This window comes from Platichthys flesus, chromosome 4, assembly GCF_949316205.1.
Source record: "Platichthys flesus chromosome 4, fPlaFle2.1, whole genome shotgun sequence".
Taxonomy (NCBI): domain Eukaryota; kingdom Metazoa; phylum Chordata; class Actinopteri; order Pleuronectiformes; family Pleuronectidae; genus Platichthys; species Platichthys flesus.
In genome coordinates this window covers 21,494,693-21,517,661 of record NC_084948.1, presented here as the reverse complement: position 1 = coordinate 21,517,661, position 22,969 = coordinate 21,494,693, and the positions used below count along the sequence as shown (strand labels likewise).

General features: G+C 42.3%; 1 protein-coding gene across 2 annotated transcripts; it reads left to right on the top strand.

Annotated features, from left to right (window-relative positions):
• The first annotated feature begins 1,032 nt into the window (after positions 1–1,032).
• On the top strand, positions 1,033–19,635 carry kiaa0753 (KIAA0753 ortholog). Of its 2 annotated transcripts, none has more exons than XM_062386745.1 (18): positions 1,033–1,427; positions 2,261–2,554; positions 2,683–2,938; positions 3,041–3,153; positions 3,257–3,319; positions 3,629–3,850; positions 4,611–4,788; positions 5,481–5,680; positions 5,837–5,967; positions 6,671–6,823; positions 7,376–7,465; positions 9,326–9,413; positions 9,660–9,731; positions 9,897–10,055; positions 10,251–10,332; positions 11,991–12,111; positions 16,744–16,971; positions 18,313–19,635. In XM_062386745.1, exons 1-18 carry the CDS (start codon positions 1,299–1,301, stop codon positions 18,464–18,466), a joined length of 2,733 nt encoding a protein of 910 aa, XP_062242729.1. In that variant the 5' UTR covers positions 1,033–1,298; the 3' UTR covers positions 18,467–19,635. The 2 variants fall into 2 exon arrangements, with proteins under 2 accessions (XP_062242729.1, XP_062242728.1); XM_062386744.1 differs by having other exon boundaries at positions 6,668–6,823.
• The last annotated feature ends 3,334 nt before the right edge of the window (positions 19,636–22,969 follow it).

Sequence of the window (22,969 nt, the reverse complement as noted above, 5' to 3'; positions counted from 1 at the left end):
TACTTCCGGCTGGTCGGGAACCGGTGTTTCAGTTTAACTGGGGATCACGGTAACTGGTGATATGTTTTCTTTATTCAAAATGTTGCTGGTCGGTGGCACACTCGGTCGCAGATTCGTCAGTTTGAAAAATGTTGATCTACTGAAGTTGTCTCTGAAACAAACAAAAACTGTCCCGAGTTATGGTAATGTGTCCGTATCAACACCACGTTTAGACAACAATATAAATCATATGGGTAAAAGTATAAATATAGTACAAAAACTTGATCGTGGTTCAGAACGAGGAGTTATGAAGATTACACTCCACACAAAGTGCTTTCGTTTGACGCTGGTGATCGTTACAATGCACACACCCCAAACACAGGTAATATTAAAACATCCCTCAGTGAGGTGGAAGCTTGTGCTGTGTTTTTGGTTAGTAAAGTTGGTGAACCTGCTTTTTATTGGATGTGTTGAGCTTCATGAGTCCTCCTGTCGCCGGTTGGATTCATCTACAGCAGGTTACTCACAGGATAAGTCTCTTTATGATGGCAATACCATGTTCAGTGTAGAAGAGGAACTTCTCTTCCACACGTTAACCCTTTGATACGATTGCTATGCTGCACAACATGGGTTAAAAAATGACCCATATTCATTTCCTGTTTTATTTCATGCACGGTTGGGTGTTTGCCAAATTAATTCATAGTTTATTCTTCCATACTTCATTCAGAACAAGGCTCCTTGATGGCATCTATGTCATCGAAGGAGCCTTCTCCATTTAGGAGAGCTGGATTTCCAAGACCCACCCCACAACTCCAAGCTCGATCCCGTGGAACAAAGTCTCCAGGTCCTCAGCATCAGACTTCTTCTTCATCTTCAGACTCAGAGAACAATGTTTATTTCAACCAGGCTTCAGTGGAGATCACTGCACGTCACACACAGGCGCTTTGTGAACGTGACGAATCTGCGACCGACCAGCAACATGTGGAAATAAAGACAGCATAACGCCAGTTGCCACAATCCCGAGTTAAACCGGAACACACACCGTCTGTTGTTGTCATGGCGGCGATTTAAACTGTTGTCAAGCCTCGACTAAAAACCAATTAAACGTGTGTTTTATTTGAATTAAAGTAAAGTTAGCGACGCTGCGTGTTGCTAATTCATAACAGAAGAGCGGTTGTAGCAGAAGTCAAAATGGTGGATTTGAGGATGGACTTGACGTTAGGTAGACGTCAATTCAAAAGAGAAGCTAGCTTGCTAATGCTAACTCTCCTCAGCTGAACATGTTAGTTTGAGAGAAGTCGGTTCTTGTTTTTACCGTCATGGCTGCACGCGTGTTCAAGACCGGTCCCGCGTCCCCCACGGATCGACAAGGCGACGGGAGAGACTGGGTCGTTTTAGATCCAACACGGAACCGAGGAGATTTGACTGGTGGGATGTCTCAGACCAAGGTAAACAACAACAGGACGTGTCTATAGCCTGTTCATACACATCGTTGGTTATCATAACAAGTAGTTCCTCTTACAGGGTTCATCGTCCCTATGTTAAACAGTTTAAATAATGGTACTGAGTTAACTTAACGTTAACGTAATATGGACATTTAGTGGACTGTTTTTATTTGTTGTTTGTAAAGTGCACCAACCACACCAAGGCAATTTCCTGTATGTGCAAATATACATGGCAATAAAAATAATTCTGATTCTGATTCTGTAGTATGAGCTGCTTCACAATATCATTACTTGAACAGAAATTCTAAATAGATAAGTAGAATAGATATAGAAATAGAAAAGAATATATAGATAACAGACTCTCACCACTACTGCCTATATTTATCTTTATTTGACTTTATATTCTTTAATATCTCCAGTCTTGTATTGTAAGTTTTACTTTTGCACTCTTTTAACCCTTTTTTAAAATACACTTACATTTTAGATACCATCATGTTACAGGCTATGTATCTAATACTGAACTTTGTATAGCTTTCATCTGACTGCAGTGTAGTAAGTCTTGTCTCATTTTGACCTTTTATTCTTATGCTCTTGTGTTTGACTGCTGTGTGTGCTGCTGGAGATCTATCTATCTATCTATCTATCTATCTATCTATCTATCTATCTATCTATCTATCTATCTAACTGTCTATCTATATATCTAACTGTCTATCTATGACTAAAAATACTTGTTGAGAAAAGTACTGTAAAAACTATGATAGGATGTCGTCTTTGCTGTTCATTTCCACATCACATGGCTGATTGGTATCCTGCACGTTTCTTTCCCAATTACTCAGCTATTGTTCAACGAAGCCATCCCTGCAAGTGCCGGCAACCGTGCCACCCGCGTTCACCCACCAGCACCCATCGTGATAGAGAGGCTGCTGCCACTGTTCGAAAGGCTTGAGAATTTGGACAGCACCGGCAGTTCCATCAGCTTCACGGCGCTCTCCGAGGAGAGGCTGCAGGCTGCCGTGAAGCTTGCAAAGCGAGATCTGAGACGAAGGCGCCGGGAGTCCCTGATAAAATCCCCTGTCAGACCTTCACAAGAGGCCTCAATCCTTCAAACAAGTGATGCAGAGCTGCTTCAGGTAATCACCAGAAGGGTCATTGTCTATAATTAAAATGTCACTTCAAGAACCATGATAAAATAGTTAGTTGATCTATGTCTTTCTTTTCATTCAGTAATGAAACTGACTCTCTCTTTTTCTCTCTATAGGAGCTTGAAGCCTCACCAAATAAGCTGAAATTAATGACCTCCAGTCCAAAAGAGAAAACAGTCCGTTCTGCCAAGCAAACGTCCCGGAAGCCTCCGGTCAGTAAAAAGCCTTGGTTCAGCCGGTCACCCCAAACCAGAGACCCCAGGTCGAGGCCGCCAGAAGGAGGCAAACCGACCCCTCTGAGCCAGGAGATCTTCAAGCTGGAAAATGAGCTAGAGGTGTATATTCAGAAAGTAGAAGAGCTGGCCAACAGAGGTAAACACAAATAACAGAACACACCTCGATCTGCATAGTTTTTCTATGGTTTTTCATTTCACAAATTGTCATTAATAATAATAAATGATGGGATTTAAACAGCAGGGGAAGAAATGGACGAACCACTGGATCCTGAAGAGGAAAACAAGTTGGAGGAGCGCAGACAGAAGCAGGCCACACGTTCATCACAAATGATCTATGTCCTTCAACAACAGGTATTAAAACCTTTGGCAAACGTATGTGAGTAATACAACTTGACTGACTTCTTAATTTGCTCTGTATCTGTAAACACTGTTCTATAAAATTGTTATTGAACAGGTAAGAGAAGTCAAAGAGGACATAGAGACACTAAGAAGTCAGCAGATGACGGATACCAAAAAGGTTTGTCAACAGCAATTTCCCAGATTTACTTTTTTTTAGAGATGGGTCCATTTATTTATTTGTCTGTAATAACAAAGCATTGAAACCAGTGATTGAATCACATTTCCCTCAAAATACAAGTGCCAGTCCTCAATAGAAATTCACAAATGAGTGTCTGAAATTGTACTAGTAGAGGTTTTATTTGCTTCTATGACATCAATTACCACACGTATTAATGCTTAAAGTCTGTGAAAAAACTCCCAAGCAAAAATCCTTTAGATATCTGCTTTTCTCTATGGTTAACTGATTAACTCTCTGTTCTTCTTTCAGCCATCCACAGTAAACAGACTTGCAGCCGCCCACCGTGGGGCACTCAGGGCCTTAAAAGATGTTATCCACCAGATGTCGGATTTGTCTCTTACCAAGATGCCTCCTCACTGCAAAGAGCTGGGCCAGCTGATTCGCCAGCTCTCATTGTGTTCGGCCAAGGTGGAAGTGGACCAGGGTTCGGCTGTTCCCGAGTCGGCCCTCAACATCCTGCAGAAACTCGAGGTGAAGAGCATAAAATGTGTTTTCAATGCAACAATAACTACAATATGACTCTGTATGCATTGTCCGTTACCTTTAGGGCAGTAGAGCAGGATTCAAATTCTAGATTTACTGAATGATCAGACAACCCAAATCATTTTCACAGGCCGTATCAGTCACATGATCTGCATCCAACTGAGCATGTGTTTACTGAAGATGGAAATAAACCTTGCAACATAAGATGCATCAAGTGAATATACTCGGAGCACATGTCTGTCATTTCAAGGGTAAATGGAAAGTAAAAAATTGTTTTATTTTTTCAGTGGTTCAAAAACAAAACAGCTGTAGATGGCCAATATTGAAAAACAATACCTTTCTAACTTTTTAATTTATTCCTCCAAACTTGTGTGAAAGGTCCCTGAAGATTCAATTTTAAGTCTGCTATCATACGTCATGACTGCATTACATGTGTCTCTTGGTGCACGTCTTTTTAACATTGTTAATATGTTGAGGTAAATTATTGATAATCCACTTTGTTTGTCTACTTGTCCAGATTATTTTGTTGGGGCAAACATGTTTTTCTAATTGAGTAATCCACATTTTTGTTGTCTTGTGACTCTCTCTCTCTCTCTCTCTCTCTCTCTCTCTCTCTCTCTCTCTCTCTCTCTCTCTCTCTCTCTCTCTCTCTCTCTCTCTCTCTCTCTCTCTCTCTCTCTCTCTCTCTCTCTCTCTCTCTCTCTCTCTCTCTCTCTCTCTCTCTCTCTCTCTCTCTCTCTCTTCTTAGACCTTAGATTCTGCCCTCCGAAAACAAGAGATGATTGATAAGGTGCAGGCCCGAACAGGCCCTCCACACAGGAAGCCTCCTCATCGCAGCATGTCGCCCACTCGTGTCCTCAAGGGTCCCAGCTCCTCAAATGTTCAAGGACCTCGCAAACCCAGAAATCCCAAAAGAGGTGTCCATGGTGAGTCCTGCATGGAACAGTGAGCATGATGAGAAGCCTTTGCTTCTCTGTAGATAGGTGTTGTTTTATGTCTAACAACATTTTTATTTTGAGAAAGACGCACAATATATAATACTAATATAAATGCAGTTTGCAGAAAACTGGAAAGAATAAATAGTATTGATGCCTTTTGATGGATAACAGACTGTCTCCTGTGTACCTGCCAGTCACCTGAGAGCTTTTGTTGTGTTGGAGCCCCCCACTGTGCTTAAATGGCTACACAGCGGCTGAAATCTGATTAGGAGCCATGAAGATGATATAGACAAACAGGAAACGATTTGCCAAACTCTGGCCGCTTATTCGTAGGAGCAGTTCACCCCTGCTGGCTGTGATTGGCCTGAGAGGCGTCCTGTGGAAGGGCTGACACGCACACATACAATGAGCCCAGATCTCCCTGGAAACAAACAGCTTTGTGGTAATACTAAAGTCCCTGTGCTACTTATCTGGCAGCCAGTAGGGATTCAAGTGGCAGAGAAAAGGGTTAATTGCCAGTGTTGTGTTAGTGGGTATTGCCTTAGCTGCCCAGGTTCCTTGTGTTTAATAGAAAATAATAAGAAAGGAGTTTGTCACTTTAGCTGTTCCTATACTTCTGTCGAAGATTCAATCGATCCAGGTCAAAACAATTAATGAGATACATTTTTCATCTGTGACAGCGGGTAGGAGAATGGCCTCACAGAAACCCAAAATCACCTTTCACCAGCCACCCTTGAGCAGGGCCGAGGTGCTGAGGGCCGGCCTGGAGAGCCTCGCCCAGCAGAGCGGCCTGAGACAGCTGCAGGGACGACCCCAGACAAACGCCCCCTGCAGAAAAGGACTGCACCCTGAGAGAAGAAAGGCTGACGTAATATTGAAGGTGCTGACTTTGCTCCTGAATTACAGACGAAATATATAATATTTACAACAGTGTGATCTGGTTTCTATACAGAGAAAAACACATGTGTGCAAGGTGTGGAATCCACGTGACTGTCACAAAGTCTTAATATATGTTTTCTAAAATCCATTTTCACAGCGTAACCAGGTAGATGGTACCGGCTTCCAGCAGCCTACAGTCTCCTCTCGGCTCAGAGTGAACGAGGTCCCTGAAAGAGATCCCTCTGTGCCCTGGATCCCCTCATCCCCTCACTCTCCTCCTCCACAGCGGTGAGCTTTTAATCTCTCTGTTCAGCTGACGCCACAATAGAGTCATCGCCTATCATTGTTCGATTATGCTTTTACTCAAATCCATTTTCACATCACACTAGATGATTAATGTCGTTACATAACTGAGGTTGTGTATTATCTGAAACTGAAATGTTAAGGTATCAGTTTGCATTCCAGTGTGGATCAGTTTATGTAAAACTGCTCATTAATGTATCTTGAGCGAGAATGGGACTGGATGACTCTGCTTAGGCCAAACAGTCCCCTTAAATTTAACAAATCTCACAGCTCAGGCTACATTTCGTTATGTCAGCTTCCCATAGTAGTTACAGGTTTCTAGCTGTATTCATCACCGAACCAGCAGCATTCAACATATTTCATTTCATCAATATCCAAGAAATATTTCCTGGAAAATCTGTGAAATGTCGAAAAGACATCTTAAAGAAAAGGATCAAATACATTTCTGGATCCTCCCCTTTGTCCAGAACTTCAAAAACAATTCAATGGGTTCTGTCTTTGCCCATGTACGTTCGTCCTACAAAGTTCCATGAAAAAACATTCAGTAGTGTTGCTTATAAACAAACAATAGCTCTTTCTCTTTACCCCTCCATCTTCTCTTATTCCTCCTGCTCATAGTCGTATTATAGTGCATATCTTTGTGTGCCTGTGTTGATGTTTCTTCATCCCTTTGTTATTATCTCAGCAGATCTCCTCAAAGGGGGAGATCCGAGCCTCGATGTCTCTTCTCTCCAGCGAAGCCTGCGCTGAGCCCTCCGAAGCCGAATGTGGCCGCTGGTTACCGAGCGGAGCCAAATCTGAGCTCAGGACAGAAGAGACAAGCTCAGAATGAAGCATTAAGGTGAAGCCGACCGCCTACACGATTTCACCAGATTTTCTTCTCTTCTGCTTCTACAATGAAATACTCACAGTGTAGTCATTGTTGCTTTTTTGTTGTTTCTACCTCAAACGTTAGATTATCTGTTCAAGTAAATGGAAACAGCCAAAAAGAAGCGATCTAGGGGAGAGGGAATGTTAACGAGTTCTCCCTCTGTATTCAGAGAGTCATTTTTAACCTCTGTGTCAGACCCCACTTGCTGAGAGCTACTGGCGATACTCTGATTGTGTTTCAAAGTTAATTCTTTCCAATAAATTAATCTAGGTGCCTGCTAGATTGAGGCCATTTCTCTTTATGAGTGATTAATAGTTGGCCTGTTGTCCGTGATTATAAGTCCCTCATTCAGTATTCTGCATTCGTCTCTGTTTAATCAAACTGTAATTACGGCAATTGTTCTTTCCAATTAATCAGTGGCAAGCAGCCGGATTTTGGAGCTAGTGATTATTAAGTTGTTTGAGTGAAATTTTTAATTGAGCTTGCATTTCATTTCATTTTGTGAATACTGGCCTGGTACAGGAACGCCTGGCTGGATAAGATGACGACCCAGAGCCTTAAGGAGCTCAACAAGCTGAGTCAAGAACAGGCTGAACGCATTCAGAGATTAAGGTGCAGTAGCATTGTGATGTAGTTTCAGTAGATGTAAATGTTCTGAGGGGAGGGAAGTTGAAGATCACTATGCCATGTCATTTACTCGGTATTGATCCAGTATATATTAATATATTATTAATATTAATTACTATGTGTCTCCATATGCCCAGATTGCAACCTCTATCTATCTAGCAATATATTTTATATTTATAACCATTAAGGTAAAGTCAGTTTAATTTGTGTGTGTATATGTTTATATGCTTAGAGCAGTCCACCTTCACCATAATTTTTGCAGCAGTGGGAGTTGTTTGGGAACATGGGGCCAGTTGGGTTGTGATAAGAGATCCAGACTCTAGAGGCAGAAATACCAGCAGTAAGCAGCAGGGGGAGAGAGGAGTGGGACGAGACAATACACAGTACAGGAGAGAGAAGAAGCTGAGATTAACATGCATAACATGCATTTATAGGATATGATAAATCAGCTGACTGAAATAGAACCATACCTGAAATTTAAATTAAACTAAGCTTGGCATAGACAGAAGGGGAGTATAGTAGCAGAGGGGGTTAGAGCTCTTTTCAGAGGCCTTTAATCACTCTACATTATAATGAGATTTATGATAATATATGTATGTATGAATTTGTACATTGTCAAATAAAACCATTTGCTGTTAGGTTTATTGAGTAACAACAAACTCACCCTAGCTGTAATGCCACTTAAAAACATAAATCTTTCTGCCAAAGCCAAAGTAGTAATTCACACAGTAATCGACCACACAGCTCTATGTTCCAGGCCTCACAATTTAATGAACTCTATTGAGCAGCAGCGCCCTCTGCAGCCACATGTTTGGATTGATTCTGTTGGGATTTGTGTCTGAGCGTAGGAAAAAACAAGTCTCTCTGCTCATAGTCCGGCTCATTGAACTGAAACACAACCGAACTGAACCAGAGGAGCTGCTGCTGTATCAAATTATAGGTTTAAAATTATTTTTTAAATAATCTACAGTTCTGCTTTACTATTGAACTCGTTGGACCTGATTCTGAGAATTGAAGCTGCAACCATCAGTCAGTTCCATACTCTAACAGCAGATAGTGTCCGTTCAACAACGTTACATAGACCAAGAGCAGACGTTCAGGATGAGGAGTGGGAATGAAAGAGGAATAATTCTCCCTGCTCCAAGTCAGTGAACCATCAAACTCGATTTGAAGAGCTGTTTTAAGATTGCTGTTTTAAGATTGAAGTATAAGTATAAAAATCTGTCAGTTGTTATCACAGGTGATAGGTGCTGCACAATAGATCAGCAGATTGTTTCCTTTATGTCACATTCATCAATTTGATCTCCATGGAGTTATTATGCCCTGAACTGATCTCAGCGGGAGTCGTTGTAAGAAGCACGTCACGGTTATGGTAATAATTTAATTTATGTCTGCAGTGGAAGAAGCTGGGAGAAATTCACTGCAATGTTCACATGGTTCTTTTTCCTATGCAGAGGAGTGATAGCTTTACATGTTTGACCTTGTCTAATCAGAGATAATATGAATATGATGAATACTGCTGTGTTTTAAACTGAATCCCATCAGAATTATTGATTATCAATCATAAAACAATTGGCTCTGAACTTTCTTTAGTTGCATTAACTAAACTCAAAAAGGATTAATTGTAATTTAAACCAACTCTTCAAATGCATCAAAAACAGCAGTCTTATATTTTAATTTAACATCTGTCACTTAGCCTCCAGTTAATTAACAATACATTTCTTAAAATTATGTTTTACCTTTGTCAGGGAATAACCTGTCTCATTTAGTTTATCAAAGTTCAGTCTATCAGACTCCGAAAGTCTTTTGTGACAGCTTGCGATGTGGGTGTGTTTTGATTTACAGGTCTGAGGTGGTCTCGCCAACTCAGTGGGCTGAGAGAGCGGAGCAGAAGGCCAGAGAGAGAATTCAGCCCCTTCTGGATGAAGCTCAGGTACGAGGATTAAGTGTGTAGACTATAGATCTCTGGCCTGCACAGTTTGATCTTCCTCAGTTTTCTTTTTACGTCACCAGAAGAAGACTGACAAGGCGATCAATATATTTTCCCTTAAAATAAAACGGAGCAAATGCTGCTTCATCTATCCTCAGATATGCCAGATTTTCTATGGAGCGCGTGGGGGTAGAGGATGATTGCTTTGGATTGAAAGGGGCTGAGTTTGTTTTTGTCTTTGTACTGCAGCAGATTGGCGAGTCCAGGAGCAGGATCAGCTACTCACTGAGAAATCGGCTGTCTGAGCAGGCTGCAGAGAGGGTGAGCTGTGCCGACACTGTTGCCAATAATTCACAGGAGAGAAGACAGTTTCTATTGAAGAAAGTTTGAACTTGGCAACTTTAAACAGCAAGGCTGACACACTGCTATGCTTAATGCTTGTCTTATATAACTTGTTCTAGCTCATGCGTATGGTGTCCTTCACAGGCAGCTGAGAGTGCCGAGCAGCTGAGTGAGGATCTGGTTGAGGATTCTGCACGGGTGGCGTGGGCAGCTGAGACAGACAGACAGTTGGAGGGCTTGGCCCAGTGTAGGCTGCAGGCTCCCACCCTGGAGAGTATGCTGCTTCGTATGGAGGAGATACAGGTGAGAGGTGCCTTGCAGAAGGGCATCCCAACAGAAGGCTGGGATGGAATTTGAAAGGTCACCAGCGACCGGTTTGTTATTTATAGTTGGGTGTTTTGACGGCTGTGGTCTGGTGTTGCTTACTGATGTGCTTCACTATCAGAAGGTGGGGAATATGTTGATTATGTGTTTCTCTGTGTTTGTGTGCCTGAGCAGAAGGATCAGGATGAAGTGAGGAGACGCTTTACTTCTATCACCTATTCAGACCCTCTTTACTGGGACCGACCAGGAGCAGCAGGTAAAACTCACTCCTGTTTGTCCTCCGTACCTGCATCTAGACCAGGGTGGGCACATTTTTTGACTCGCGGGCCACAATGGGTTCTAAAATTTGACAGAAGGGCCGAGCCAGGACCAGATGGATGGAGTATTTTTGTGAACTAATATAAATTACATGGAAAATCATTACATGAAAATTTGGCCTTTAACAGGTAGCAAAGCATTTATTTGCAAGACAATTTAACAAATATTCAGCCAACCTCTGAGCTGTAGCTGCCCGTTCTTGCGTTGACTGCTTGCTAGCGTAGTTAGCATGCTTCGTAGCAAAGTGGCGGCTGATGTTGTACTCTCGGCATATCAGGCATCAAGCTTTCGATTGGATTTCAGTTACAGTATTTTGTTGTCCACTCCGTGTTAAATAGTCAGCACTAATTGTCCATTTTTCGCTTCCTTGATCCGCTCATTTTACAGAAGGGCTCACAGGGCAAAGCGGAAAAGTGAAGGGGAATCATGCAGTGTTCATTTCATTGACGGAAACTATAACGAAAAATATTCGTTAACAAACTCTTTTCCATGACAAAGACGAGTCGAAGACGTAACGAAAACAAATCTTTGAAAATAAAAACTATGACTAAATCTATTTTAACTTTCGTTGACGAGACGGAAATGTTGGTGGTTGACTAAGTCAGAATAATTTTTAAAACATCAGGCCGTCATGAAGTATCAGGAGCGGGCGAGTGTGTCTGTGTGTGTGTCTGTGTGTGTGTGTCTGTGTGTGTGTGTCTGTGTGTGTGTCTGTGTGTGTGTCTGTGTGTGTGCCTGTGCGCTCCCAGATAGCGCACAGGTCCGTAGCTCCGCCCCCCGCCCCGAGCACTTGCTCAGAGAGACACAGTGAGAGCAGAGCTAGTTCTCGTGGAGCAGCCTCTCAGTGACTGACTGCTTCTTAACTATGGAAACAGTGAAAACACAGAGTTTCTCTGGTCTCAGCTGATCAGAGATCAGCGCCGCAGCTTCTTGATTTTACTACTGTATTATCCTGCTGATAGTATATTCATATTTATATATTTTTATATATTTATCTTGCTTAAAGTAATTATATCATACAATAGCTGTTAATACTGTACTACTTCAGATATAATACTTACTGCTCATAGTTCTTATATCATACAATACCTGTTAATACTGTACTATTTCCTTTATTACTGCTCATAGTTCTTATATCATACAATACCTGTTAATACTGTACTATTCCATGTACATATCTTATTTATTTACGTTCCATTTTAAATACGCACAATACTCTGCACTTTAACTCCTTTTTTTGCACTTCTGGTTAGACGCTAAACTGCATTTCGTTGTACAAGTACTTGTACTGTGCAATGACAATAAAGTTGAATCTAATCTAATCTAATCTAAAGTGCTACTAAATTGTTAGTTTAAAAAAAACTTGGAAAAGTTCGGCGGGTCGGATTAATGAGTCCAACAGGCTGTACTTTGCCCATGTCTGAACTAGACTCTAGATCAGGGAGATGTCGCGACATTTCCCTGATGTCCCCTGTAGGTGGAGACAGTGCTACAACTGACAAGAGGAGGTGAGTACTTGTCATTCTGATTGTATGCTCCTCTCATTTGTATCCATCTGTCTATCCGTCTGTCCCCTGCCTCCCCTGTCCTTCCCAGGACCCCAGTGCCATGCTCCGGGCTCCATACCAGCTTCCCCCCAGCCAATTAGGCTCACCAGGCCGTTGCTGAAGCAAACCCATGCAGCTGATATCGTCCTACAAAAGCCTGTGGAGACTGGGTTGGTTACTTTGTCCTTTACCCTTTTTCACACTCATATAATATCTCATTCTGGTCTTTTGCTCATGGCGTTCCTCCTTGTTGTTTTATTCATCTTAAAGAAGCTGCTTCCTAGAAAATGCTCCGACGCAATCCTGATTAATTCATAAAACTGTGATGTAACCCTCCTTTTAAAAAAATGTGCATATGGAAATTTGATCATTTGAATACATAAGGTCATTTTTCATGGGGAAAGAAAATGTATTGAATCGCAGTTGAACACTTCCTGTGGCTATACTCTGGAGCAAAGACCAACAGCAGCATCAGCCCCAGGAACTCATTCACTCTTGGCCTAATTAGGCCCCTAGACCCGATGAACAGTAAAGTGGTTAATGTTTTTCCGACGATGCACTGTTACCGTTTTTTTTTTTCCGCATGACGCGCCGTTGCCCTATAATCGCTCTCCCACCGGGAGGCCTTACTCATCCCACAAAACTCACTTGGTGGCTACCGTACCCAGGGCAGAGTCTATTCCCGACTCCGGCAGCAGACTCCAGAGAGAGACCCTCGGCCGCCCAGGGCTTTAGCTGCAGCTGCTTTACTGCTTAAACTAATGAGGAGCTTGGAAGGCAGAGAAAAGAGAGTGGAAGAGCTCAAAGTTGTTGACACAGACGGGCCGGCAGCATGTTTCTTCTAACAAATCACACCGTGACCATTAGCAAATTAAAGTCAGTCAGTTTTTTTCATTGGTTTTCTTCAGCTTTCCTGCGGTATCCGGTCTTACAGCGTGTTATTAGTGACAAACTCAATTGAGAGCCGCCAGCATTTTCTGAATCGATGGAACAAACAGAGACAGACAAGCATGCATAAATGTTATCCTCCATCCAAATTACAGTGCTTCTCAAAACGGACCTGTGACACACTTATATCCACAGTGTACCACAGTGGATGTATTTAGGATTCAAAATAAATAAGGTAAAACTAGTACACCTTGTAAAACTAATCTCATTTTAGATTTTCAAATTAAAATAATCTAATTAACAAATGAATTAATGAGCGTAGTGTTTCAGCTCTCATCTGCCTTTCAGAAGACTTGGTAAATATTTGTCCTGATGTTATTATTGGGTTTATTGATTCTCCTACATGTCCCACATCTGTTACCTCTAACTGCAGATCGAAACAATGCAGTAGTTACTTGGGAGCTGCTTGGAGAGTTATGTAGAGGGATTTAATACTCTGTGTTGTTATGTACTGTTGTTTCTTATTAAGAAGTGAGAAGGATTATCTTTGTGAAGGTTACAGAATGATTAATGAATCTGTCTCCTGGCAAACACGTTACACACATTTTCATGGACACCAATATTAGGATATTAGCCTTTTTAAGAAAATAGTCTAATAAAGACACTGCCATGCAAACCCTAGGTTCTGATGACCTTATACATGACTTAATCACATTATATATTTAGTATATTCATTAACTTAAATTAAGTCATGTCTTATTCAGAATATGGTCAATAGTCATATCATTGATATCATGTCAATATAGTCAGTGTGTTTCACAGTGGAATTTTATCCAACAAGTTGCAAGCAGACATTTGTTACAGACTCCTTTCAGCTCTTTCTCCACAGTGCCTAGGCCCCTAAGAAGTAATAAAGTTGTTATTTGGTGTGTGACAGAGAGAAACTCTGTGTATAAGGTACATTGTTTTATAGAGCTGTCTTTTGGGGCCAAGAAGTTGTTTTATAAAGTGACATGGGTTTATGAGGGACAACTGTGTTTCAGAAGAAAATGACCCAAGTGACGCATCTTACAGCACTTAATGAGATGAGGCAGAGAAACCAAACCTGAAACCTGATTGTGTCAGCAGTACCAACACAAAAACACACATAATACACCAGGAGCCACATTCACAGCTCCAACCAGGTGAACCTCCACTTAAATTCGGCTGCAAGCAGCTCCTGTTGATTTAGTGCTCTGCATGTAGGACATGTCCGAAAAGGTCTTTAACAGGGAGGAATAGGAGCTGAGTTTCACAGTTTGTTTTTCAGATAACTGTGAAATGACATCAGCTTCCATCTGCAGAGGGAAATGAGCTGTGTTGGTGTGCAGCTAAAGTGCACGCTTCACTCTCTTCTTGGAAATAAACAAATAATACAAGGAACCAATCTAAATTCAGTGATAACGTCTCAGATTATCGCCAAAATGTAACATGTCAATATGCGGAGGATTAAATATGTTGTTTTGATGACACGTTTGACCTTCAGTGATCCTGCTGCCAGGTCCGATAATTAATACAAGTTATATACCAGGCTGTGGAAAAAAGGGAGAACTGAGACCCGGTTTAAATGTTAAATAGCTAAAAGAACACCTGATGTAAAAGGCTTAAAAATTCAGTTTGTTTTTCTGTTGATGTGGTGCTGTGCTAAATTAAGGCTCCATGTGTTCAGTGTAGCAGAATGATGGGCTTAATGGGGGTGGAACAGCACGATGCAGGAAGACCTCATCATGTGTGTTGTCTCAGTGCTGATTAGTTGTTTACAACCTACTTTTCCCGGCCCAGAGAGACGCATCAGTCTCTGTCGTCAACAGGAAAACAGAGTCATGCGTGCAATGTGTCTGTGCCACATGCGCACACACACCCAGAGACACAAAGAAAATAAAAACACTGAGGTGACAGCGACAGAGCTTAGAGAAGCAGATATTTCTCACTGCATCTATAAATAAATCAGCTCTGGTTCTTTTAAGTCTCAGCAGTTCCTCTTAACTGAAAAAAGTCGGTGTTATCAGAAGTGAGGGCCCTTCAGTTGTTTGCATTATTATCAACATCATCTGTCACCAGACGCAACAACCGTCACAGTCCCCTTGGAAACTATTTCCAAAAGCCGCGTTTGTTATTCTCCACCGCGGCTGTGTTGTGTGTCCCTGTTTCGTGCGAGTGCTATCGAACCACCTCTGACACAACGGAGGGACGGATTTCATCTTCAGAAAATTCAGCAGTGCGGCTGATAAGATTTATGTATCCATGGTGAGGAGCCCAGACACTGCCCCCCCCCCCCTCTCAGCCACTCCACCACCCCTCTTGGCTCATGCAGACATACCCACCACCGCTCAGCAGGTCAAGCAAATCAATGAAAAGATGAAAGCACGCTCAGCAATATTCTAATCCTTTCATGTATTTCTCTATCTGCTCTTTGAGTCGCCCTTTGTTTATGGCTACATTTGTCCTCTCGGGCAAATTACGTTAAATAAGCCGAAAGCGGTGATTCTGCATCCATCTGCACCTTGACTCCCAATGACCTCAGAGCCCCTGGACTCTGTCTAATACGAGACACTATTGTTTTTGTAGATTAAAAAAACATTCCTGACTAAACAAGAAAATATCCTTCATACTTTTTGTCACTGATCCGTCGCGCTGTTCTCAAACGCCCACTAACACTTCTTTGACTCTTGCGTTGATTCCCCTCCCCTGTGATCCCAGAGCCCCATTTGGCTCCGATCAGCTCAGCTTCAGCTCAGCTTCAGCTTCAGCTCCAGCCCGGTCTGTGTCGATTGTCGTGGATCACACGTGGCACCATCCTTTTGCCAGGTCCTCTGTTGCCCGGGCGATACAGAAATGGGAATGGGATGAGAAATGAGAAAACCAACTGGAAAGCAGCTCGTCTGTTTTGGTTTGTGAGCAGCCCAAGTTGTAGATAGACAAAATGTGTTTTTAGTGAACCTGATTTTTGCTGCCATGTCAATCACTGCCCACACAGAAACATACAGACTCCTGTGACCCCACAGACTAACGTTAGATTGTATATTGTCTTAAAGCCATTGAGCTTTATAGGCCAGAGCAGATTGAAGAGATACCATTTAACACCCACAAAGTATACTGTTACATTTCTGTTTCTAGATTCTTTTGTTATTGTCATTATTTGTTTCATGATGACTCTTGGCCTTGGAGAAGATCTTTTGTAGCAAAGTACTTGAAAGGTTATTGTTGTTTCGCCCAATGTGGCAAAAAAAAGAAAGAAAAAGCATGAGCTCTATTCTGAGTTTATAAATGTGCAGTTTGCAGGATGCTGAATTGTTGCTTTTGTGACACTGGCCCTCAGATGCCCATCGGACAGTAAATCGACCCATTTCGAGCTGGAAGAAGAGTTGACTGTGCTGTTGCCCCGATATTTACGGCCACCCCACGGTGTGCTGCCCCCACACTCGGAACGGACACAGGTTCAGCCGAGGCAGGGGAGCACAACACAGAGAGGCACTTTGCTTTGGGAGCTGCTGCAACTCTAAATATAGCCCAGAGAGGGCCGTCGCAGGAGCACGGCTGATTTGTCCAAGCAGAGAGGATTATAAAGCCAGACCACAGCAGTGCCCAGCTGAGCCCCGACTCAATCTGTGCAAGGGGCAGACAAGAGAGCCTGTCTGCACTCAGAGACCTTTTCTTGATTCATATTTCTCGGCCTCATATCAGGCACAGTAAGCATTTCTACACAATCACTGCACTGCGCTGTCGTCTGGCTCCTTTATCAATGTACTGGTTAACCTCTTCTCTGCAGGTGTAGCCCTCAGAGGGCCCTCCACCCGATTCATACACCACTGGTCCTGGTAATGAAAGGGTGTTGCAGAAATGAGCATGTTCTCTTGTGTTTCCACACAAAACAGCTTCCTGTCGGAGGACAGCCGAACGGAGGAGGCATCCGAAGAGGAGCAGCAGCACAGAAACGCCATCGTGTTCCCGGGCCCGGTGGAGAGGAGCACGGGGACGATCATGTCTGTGCCAGCCAGCACGCTGAGAAACATCAGGCGGTACCGGGAAGACTACGACGCCTACCTGCGAGTTGTGGCTCACGAGAACGTCGGCAGCTTCAACCCCTGGGCCACTGCAAACAGGTGAGAGACTTGACATCGAAGGCAACAAGTAAAAGTTGCCTGATACCCTGTGATTGTCAGAAGCTGTAGATAATTGGTGCTAATTCCAAACATTCTCCACATATTTTCAGTATCATGTGTTAAGTTGTTAGAACCAGAACCAGATGAGAGGGAGATTTGTTTCTCCCTTGATGTGTGTGACAGAAGTAATGTACAACCGGAGGAGCTCGTTCTCAGAGGATCATGCAGAGTTCATGTTTAGCATACTGCCTCTCTGGTGTCCATGATTGTTCTTCTCACAAACACAAATGTGCATAAATAACAAAATTCCAAATGCAAGACCTACTTTTGCTCGGCTGTGATTGGTCAACAGCTTTCAGTGCAAGTATGAAATCCACCATGCGTTAACTGGCTTTGTAAGGGGGCGTGTTCCGGACTAGCCGCTAGGTAAATATTATGCAAATGCAGGTCATTGTGATGTCACGTGACATGACGGTTCCCCCGGAAGCATCGTCTGGACCAATGAGGAGGCGTTTCAGGAGCTTCAGGAAGAGAAGAGCTGGTTTTACCCAGACTCTGGGATTCGTTGCCTGGCAGATACATCAAACATTCATTGAACAATAACTCATTTTGTGCTTGGATTCCATTATATTTAAATATACAGATATGAGGGATCATTCAATAGAGCCAATATGGCTTTGAGTCCATTAGTATTATTAGTATTTTGCATGGTTTCTCCCAATCCATGCTGGTAGATTTTTCTCTGTTTTTACCTGTGTTCAGTGATGAGAGCTAACTCTTCTTCTATCGACACATCAGAGGCACAGGTCGTTCAACAGGACACAATTACTCTGATTGTTGTGTTGCACTGACAACCTGATGATTTGATGGTTTTCGGTGGGCTGTGAGAGTGCACACTTACCCTCCGTGTCCTCTGGCTCAGTTCGTCTTTGTCTTGTGTTGAACCAGATAATGATCAAAGCACTGATATTTAGTTTGATGCTGCACACGGCTCCCTTCCGCCTTTTGAGTTATTTTCCATTCATTTTGTACTAAAAGTCCAAAATAGCTTTTATTCCACTTCTGGTATTTTTGATTGATACTTTTTTTGAATCTAACCACTTGTTTCTTGATGAACACTTGACTTTTTTAAAACGTCTAATAGGAAAAACAGAATAATTACAGGATATGTTATCACAACAACCTCACCCTGCAGAATCATTGTAGGTCAAAAGTAATACAGTTGTCATAACACATTTCCCTTTCCCCTTGTTGAGATACACAGATGCCTGATGTTACCCTTGGACAATTAACATTTGTCTTTGAGGAAATGTCATGTCTCTGCTCCTTGTCGTCCCACAGCCTGGCAGACGAGCTGTTGTCGGAGGCCGTGGCTGACGTGGCAGCGGAGTTTCAGGACGTTGTGGAGGAATACGCCGAGGCCGTCTTCACCTCCGAGTTTCTTCAGCCGGTCCAGTCGCCTCCTGCTCCAGCTCCGGCTGTGGTCAGCCAATAGGATCTCACCAGCATCGTGGATGGAGCAGTTAATTGTGTGAATTATTTATTTTGAACCGGGTCTATTTTGTTGACCAAGGTCTATGATTGTTTTTGTAAATAGCTTTGCAAGTTTCAATTGCAGGTTTTTACATTTTGGAATGAAACATGTGTTGTTTGATCTGTTTTGCTGTGACTTTCCTGAAATGGGATTGCAGATATTTTTTTTAAATGATGCTGCAGCAGATGAGATTGCTGAATTGCACACGGAGCATTAGTCACATTATCTCTTCTGGGTTCATATCTATGTGCTGTTGAATTCCCCCGGGAAAGTTAGTTTAGTTCAGATAAGCTTGGAGAGACCATCATGACATTACGAAGGATTATAAGATTACCAACCTCCCTTTGCATTTGACTTCAATCTCCCTGGGGATTACTCACACTGTCAATTTTCACGTTGAAATATGGAAATAAATTAATTGCATATGGTCGCCAACAAAATTATTTAGGAAAGGATCAGGTGTTTAATTCTATTGTAACTCTTCCTTTGCTTTAATATCTGAATAAAGGGTTTAAACACAGCAAATGGCTTTATCTCTACTATCTGGTTAATGTGTTATCCAGTAAGTTATGGGCACTGTGCCTAGATAGAGTGCAGGAGAAAAAAAGAATAAAGTGGACATGAAGAATATTATTTTATCATTACCCTTTCTCCACTTGCCCTCACTTCAGTTTTTCACTTGTGTACTGTCAGCCCTGTCCAACAGAATCCTGCATAATGGAGGGCGAAAACTGTCAATTGTGAATTCTGAAACAAACAGGGCTGACAAGGCAGACCAAGAAAATGTCAGTTGTGCCTTGAGAGCGGCGACATGAAAGTCATGGAGACAGATGAGAGGGGACACATCCAGATGCCGCTCTGGCCTGTGGGGACCAGCCTCTTCACAGTGGACGTACAGTGACAGAATGAATGAGCTCACACAGAATCAGCATGTCTCTATTTCCTCTCCGGCTGAGTCCTGCGTGGGCGTGTGAATATGTGCAGGCTTTTCAGTGCACCTTGCTTTGTTTGGATTCAGTGTGAGGCCGTTCTGACATCAGGGATTGGGAAACAATAAACTCTTTAAACTGTTCTGTCTATAATTATTCCATGTTGTAATGGCTCGGAAGTTTTTAATGTGTCTGCGGAGAGAGATTTAAAAGACGGAGCAGAATATAATTTCATTCGTGCCAACTCAGCAGAAACCACTTAGCATTTTACTGAAGGACTGTTTAGTCAGCAAGCCATGAGAACAGAACACTTCCTGACTTGCTTATTAACTTTTTTAATAGTTCTGTCCTTATGGAACATGAAAATGATTGTGTTGTGTTGTCTCACTGTTCTCAAATGGATTGTTTGGGATCAAAGCTGAAACCACACACAAACAGATGTGACTGAAAAGACCAGGATTCGTGCAGAATGTTGCACATTATCATAATTTTCCACCGGTCGGAGAGGTTCATTATCAGAGCCAATTCATAACGCAGAGGACGCAGGCTGCAATATATTCATAGTGCAGCAAGAGGACACACGCTGCCGTACATCAAGGTTGCTTTGTGACAATTGCATTCTGAACCTTCTCCACTCTGTATTTAAGAAGCAGATGGACGGTTTTATCAGTCCGGATTGCTGCTCTCCAGAGACGCTCTGCTGAAGCTGCAGTGTCATATGATTTATGTTTTTGCAGCAGCACCTGTCTTCACTCCATCTGCAAATAAAGACAATTCTTCATCCCAAGTTCCTTTTATTTCAGTCAAATGATCCTGAGGCTGCATTTGGGCAGCTTCTCATTCATGCAGACACAGCTGTGCTCTGTTGGCAGCTTCGAGTTAGGAAGTTAAGTGTTTGAAACGAGTGAGGAAGCAGAGTCTCACCAGACGGACCAATTAACTCATTCTGATGGTGGGAGAGAAAAGTTTCAGGCCAACCTTGAAGCAGGTGTGAACTCACTAATCTAACAAACAAAGGATTAGATTTAAGGTTAATTTATCACAAGGTGCAGGGTGGGAAAAATGTATATGATGAAAGAAATAAAGAGGATATTTATAATTCTTTACAGATATATATGCTATTTAAATAAAAATATAAAAAGTTCTTATAGATCGTAAGTGTAAATATTTGATATAAAGACAGTGTAAACACGGGTACAATGAGGTCAAAGAGCCCTGTTCACCATGGCCTGTTGAAAGACTCTATTTCAATCATCAGGCCTTTCCTCATAATCAAATTCAGAACAATATTACTTCTCGTTATCTACATAAAAGCTCACAACATAATAGCGAGGACACGGATGGTCACAGAGAGGCAAAGGAGAATTGCAATATATGTGTGTGACACATGCAGCAGAGCACGAATCACTCAACAATACCTGAACGTGAAGTAGAAGGGCCATTCTCCTCTCTCCTCTTGTGTGAGGATCCTCTGACACACGGGGCTGAGGAATATTTTTGAATAAATCCTCATATATTTAAAATACAGAAATCATAGAGACATTTTGGGGTGGGGTTTTTGTTTGGTTCCATAAATTAATAAGTTAAATAAGTTCCTTTCCCCACTCGCGAGTCACTAAACCCTTTTCTCTGAACTTGCTTTGCTGAATGCCCTGTTTTATGATTTGTGATTCTACAATGGCTCCCAGAGAGTTTTACCCTGCTGAAACTGATTCTGCTGTTGTTCTGCCCCCGCAGAGGTTATCTACAGTACCACCGTGAATATCTCACACTAGGCCGAGGTTGTGTTGTGCCTGCGTGTTTGCTTTGTCAAAGTCTGCAGGTTCCCATCAATTTTTAAACTGTCTGGATTTTCATTCTCTGAATCTGGGTTACATTTAATTGCATTTTTCGATCAACTTCTACTGTGTCAGGTGTAGGGTTGTAAAATTTCGGAATATTCAAATATTCATATACGGGAATATACGGGAATGAACGGGAATAAACTGGAAATTGGGTGGGTAATTTATACTAACTGTATTTACCTTGTCATATACAGACATAAATATAAACATTTGAGCCCTGAGGAAACTTTGGGCACTTGCCTATATGCTTCTGCATCTTTGTGTCACTCTTAACATTCCATCGTATTTGCAAATGTATACAGCCTTTCCTTCCACATTGGCTGGGGTGAAATGTCTCCACACATGAGATAGTGCACGTGGCATTGTTCTGTTGCTTGTAAAAAAACACTAAAGCAATGCCAGAGATATAAATAGTTGGCCAATTGGAATCGTCTCTAAAAATATTTTACAATTGATGGATAAATGAATAGAAATAGGCTAGATGAACAGATGAACAATCCTCAGTCAGCATGCTAATATATTTTCCCCAGTAATATCATCGAAACTTACCTGACTAGTCCTGCACACTCCAGCAGGCCTCAATAGCCCTGCTGTAGTGTGCAGGATGCTGGGAATTATCTGTGCATGTGATGGAGAAATGCACAGTGGAGAGTTGAAACTCAACGTGCAGTGTGTGCTGCATTCCATACATCTTTAAAATAGAGTTTTGAATGATGTTTTTATTGCTCAGCTTTTAATTTCTGTATTTTTATGTTTTTTTCAAAATTCCCAAAATTCCAGAGCTTAATATTCCAATGGAAAGTTTCCGGAAAGTGCCTGACTTGCAACCCTAGTCAGGTTTAACACCAGTCTGCACTGTGGGGAGGTGTTGGAGTGATGTCCTCACTGGTGTGGGAGAATCCTTCATATGAAAGAAAGTCACTATACTCAGTCGGGCTTTTATTCCAGTCACTTCAGCCATTTGTTGAAATCAGTGGTATCGGTCTCACTGGTTTCTACAGGCTATTAGTTTTTCTTGCTGGGATTTCACTTTAGTGCTGTGAGCCCAGAAGTGTATTGTCATCGGCTCCTGTGATAAATACTAATTGGCTGCGTGTATTCCTGCTAGAGTTCGGTAATGCAGCATCTCCAGCTCCAGGATTCCAGAGCGATGGTTTCGGCCACAGGCATTTTCCCTCTGTCAATATTCACTCGGCTGCCAGATGAAGCTTCTAGCACGCAGGCCACCCTCATGGGACGCTGTGTGACCTCGTGTGTGGCCACGTCATGACCTCTTCACGCACTAATGTGGGACATAAGTGAACAATGAGGAAAAAAACGAACTTGCGGCCATTCAGGTCAAAATAAAGTCAGGAATGAATTCGAGGAACCCATTAGGCAGAACATCTGTCCGATTAGAGCAGTCCTCACAACCGGATTGAAAGGATTTAACCCGAGGGAACACGATTCATATGCTTCATTTGTCTTTTATCCGTAGAAAGCAAAAGAGGAGAAAGAGGAAAAAAGACCTTGTGCTTCTGCCGTTGGATATGTTCCTGATGGGGTTTTGTTTTGATTTGTCAGAAGCTAAAAGATTTCCTATTGTGTCCGGGTGACTGGCGCTGTCTGACCAAGGTGGCACCTGCTGATTCGGTGATGAATGGTTGACAGGGGTGACAGCTCTCAACCTCCATCCTTATGTTGCAGTGACT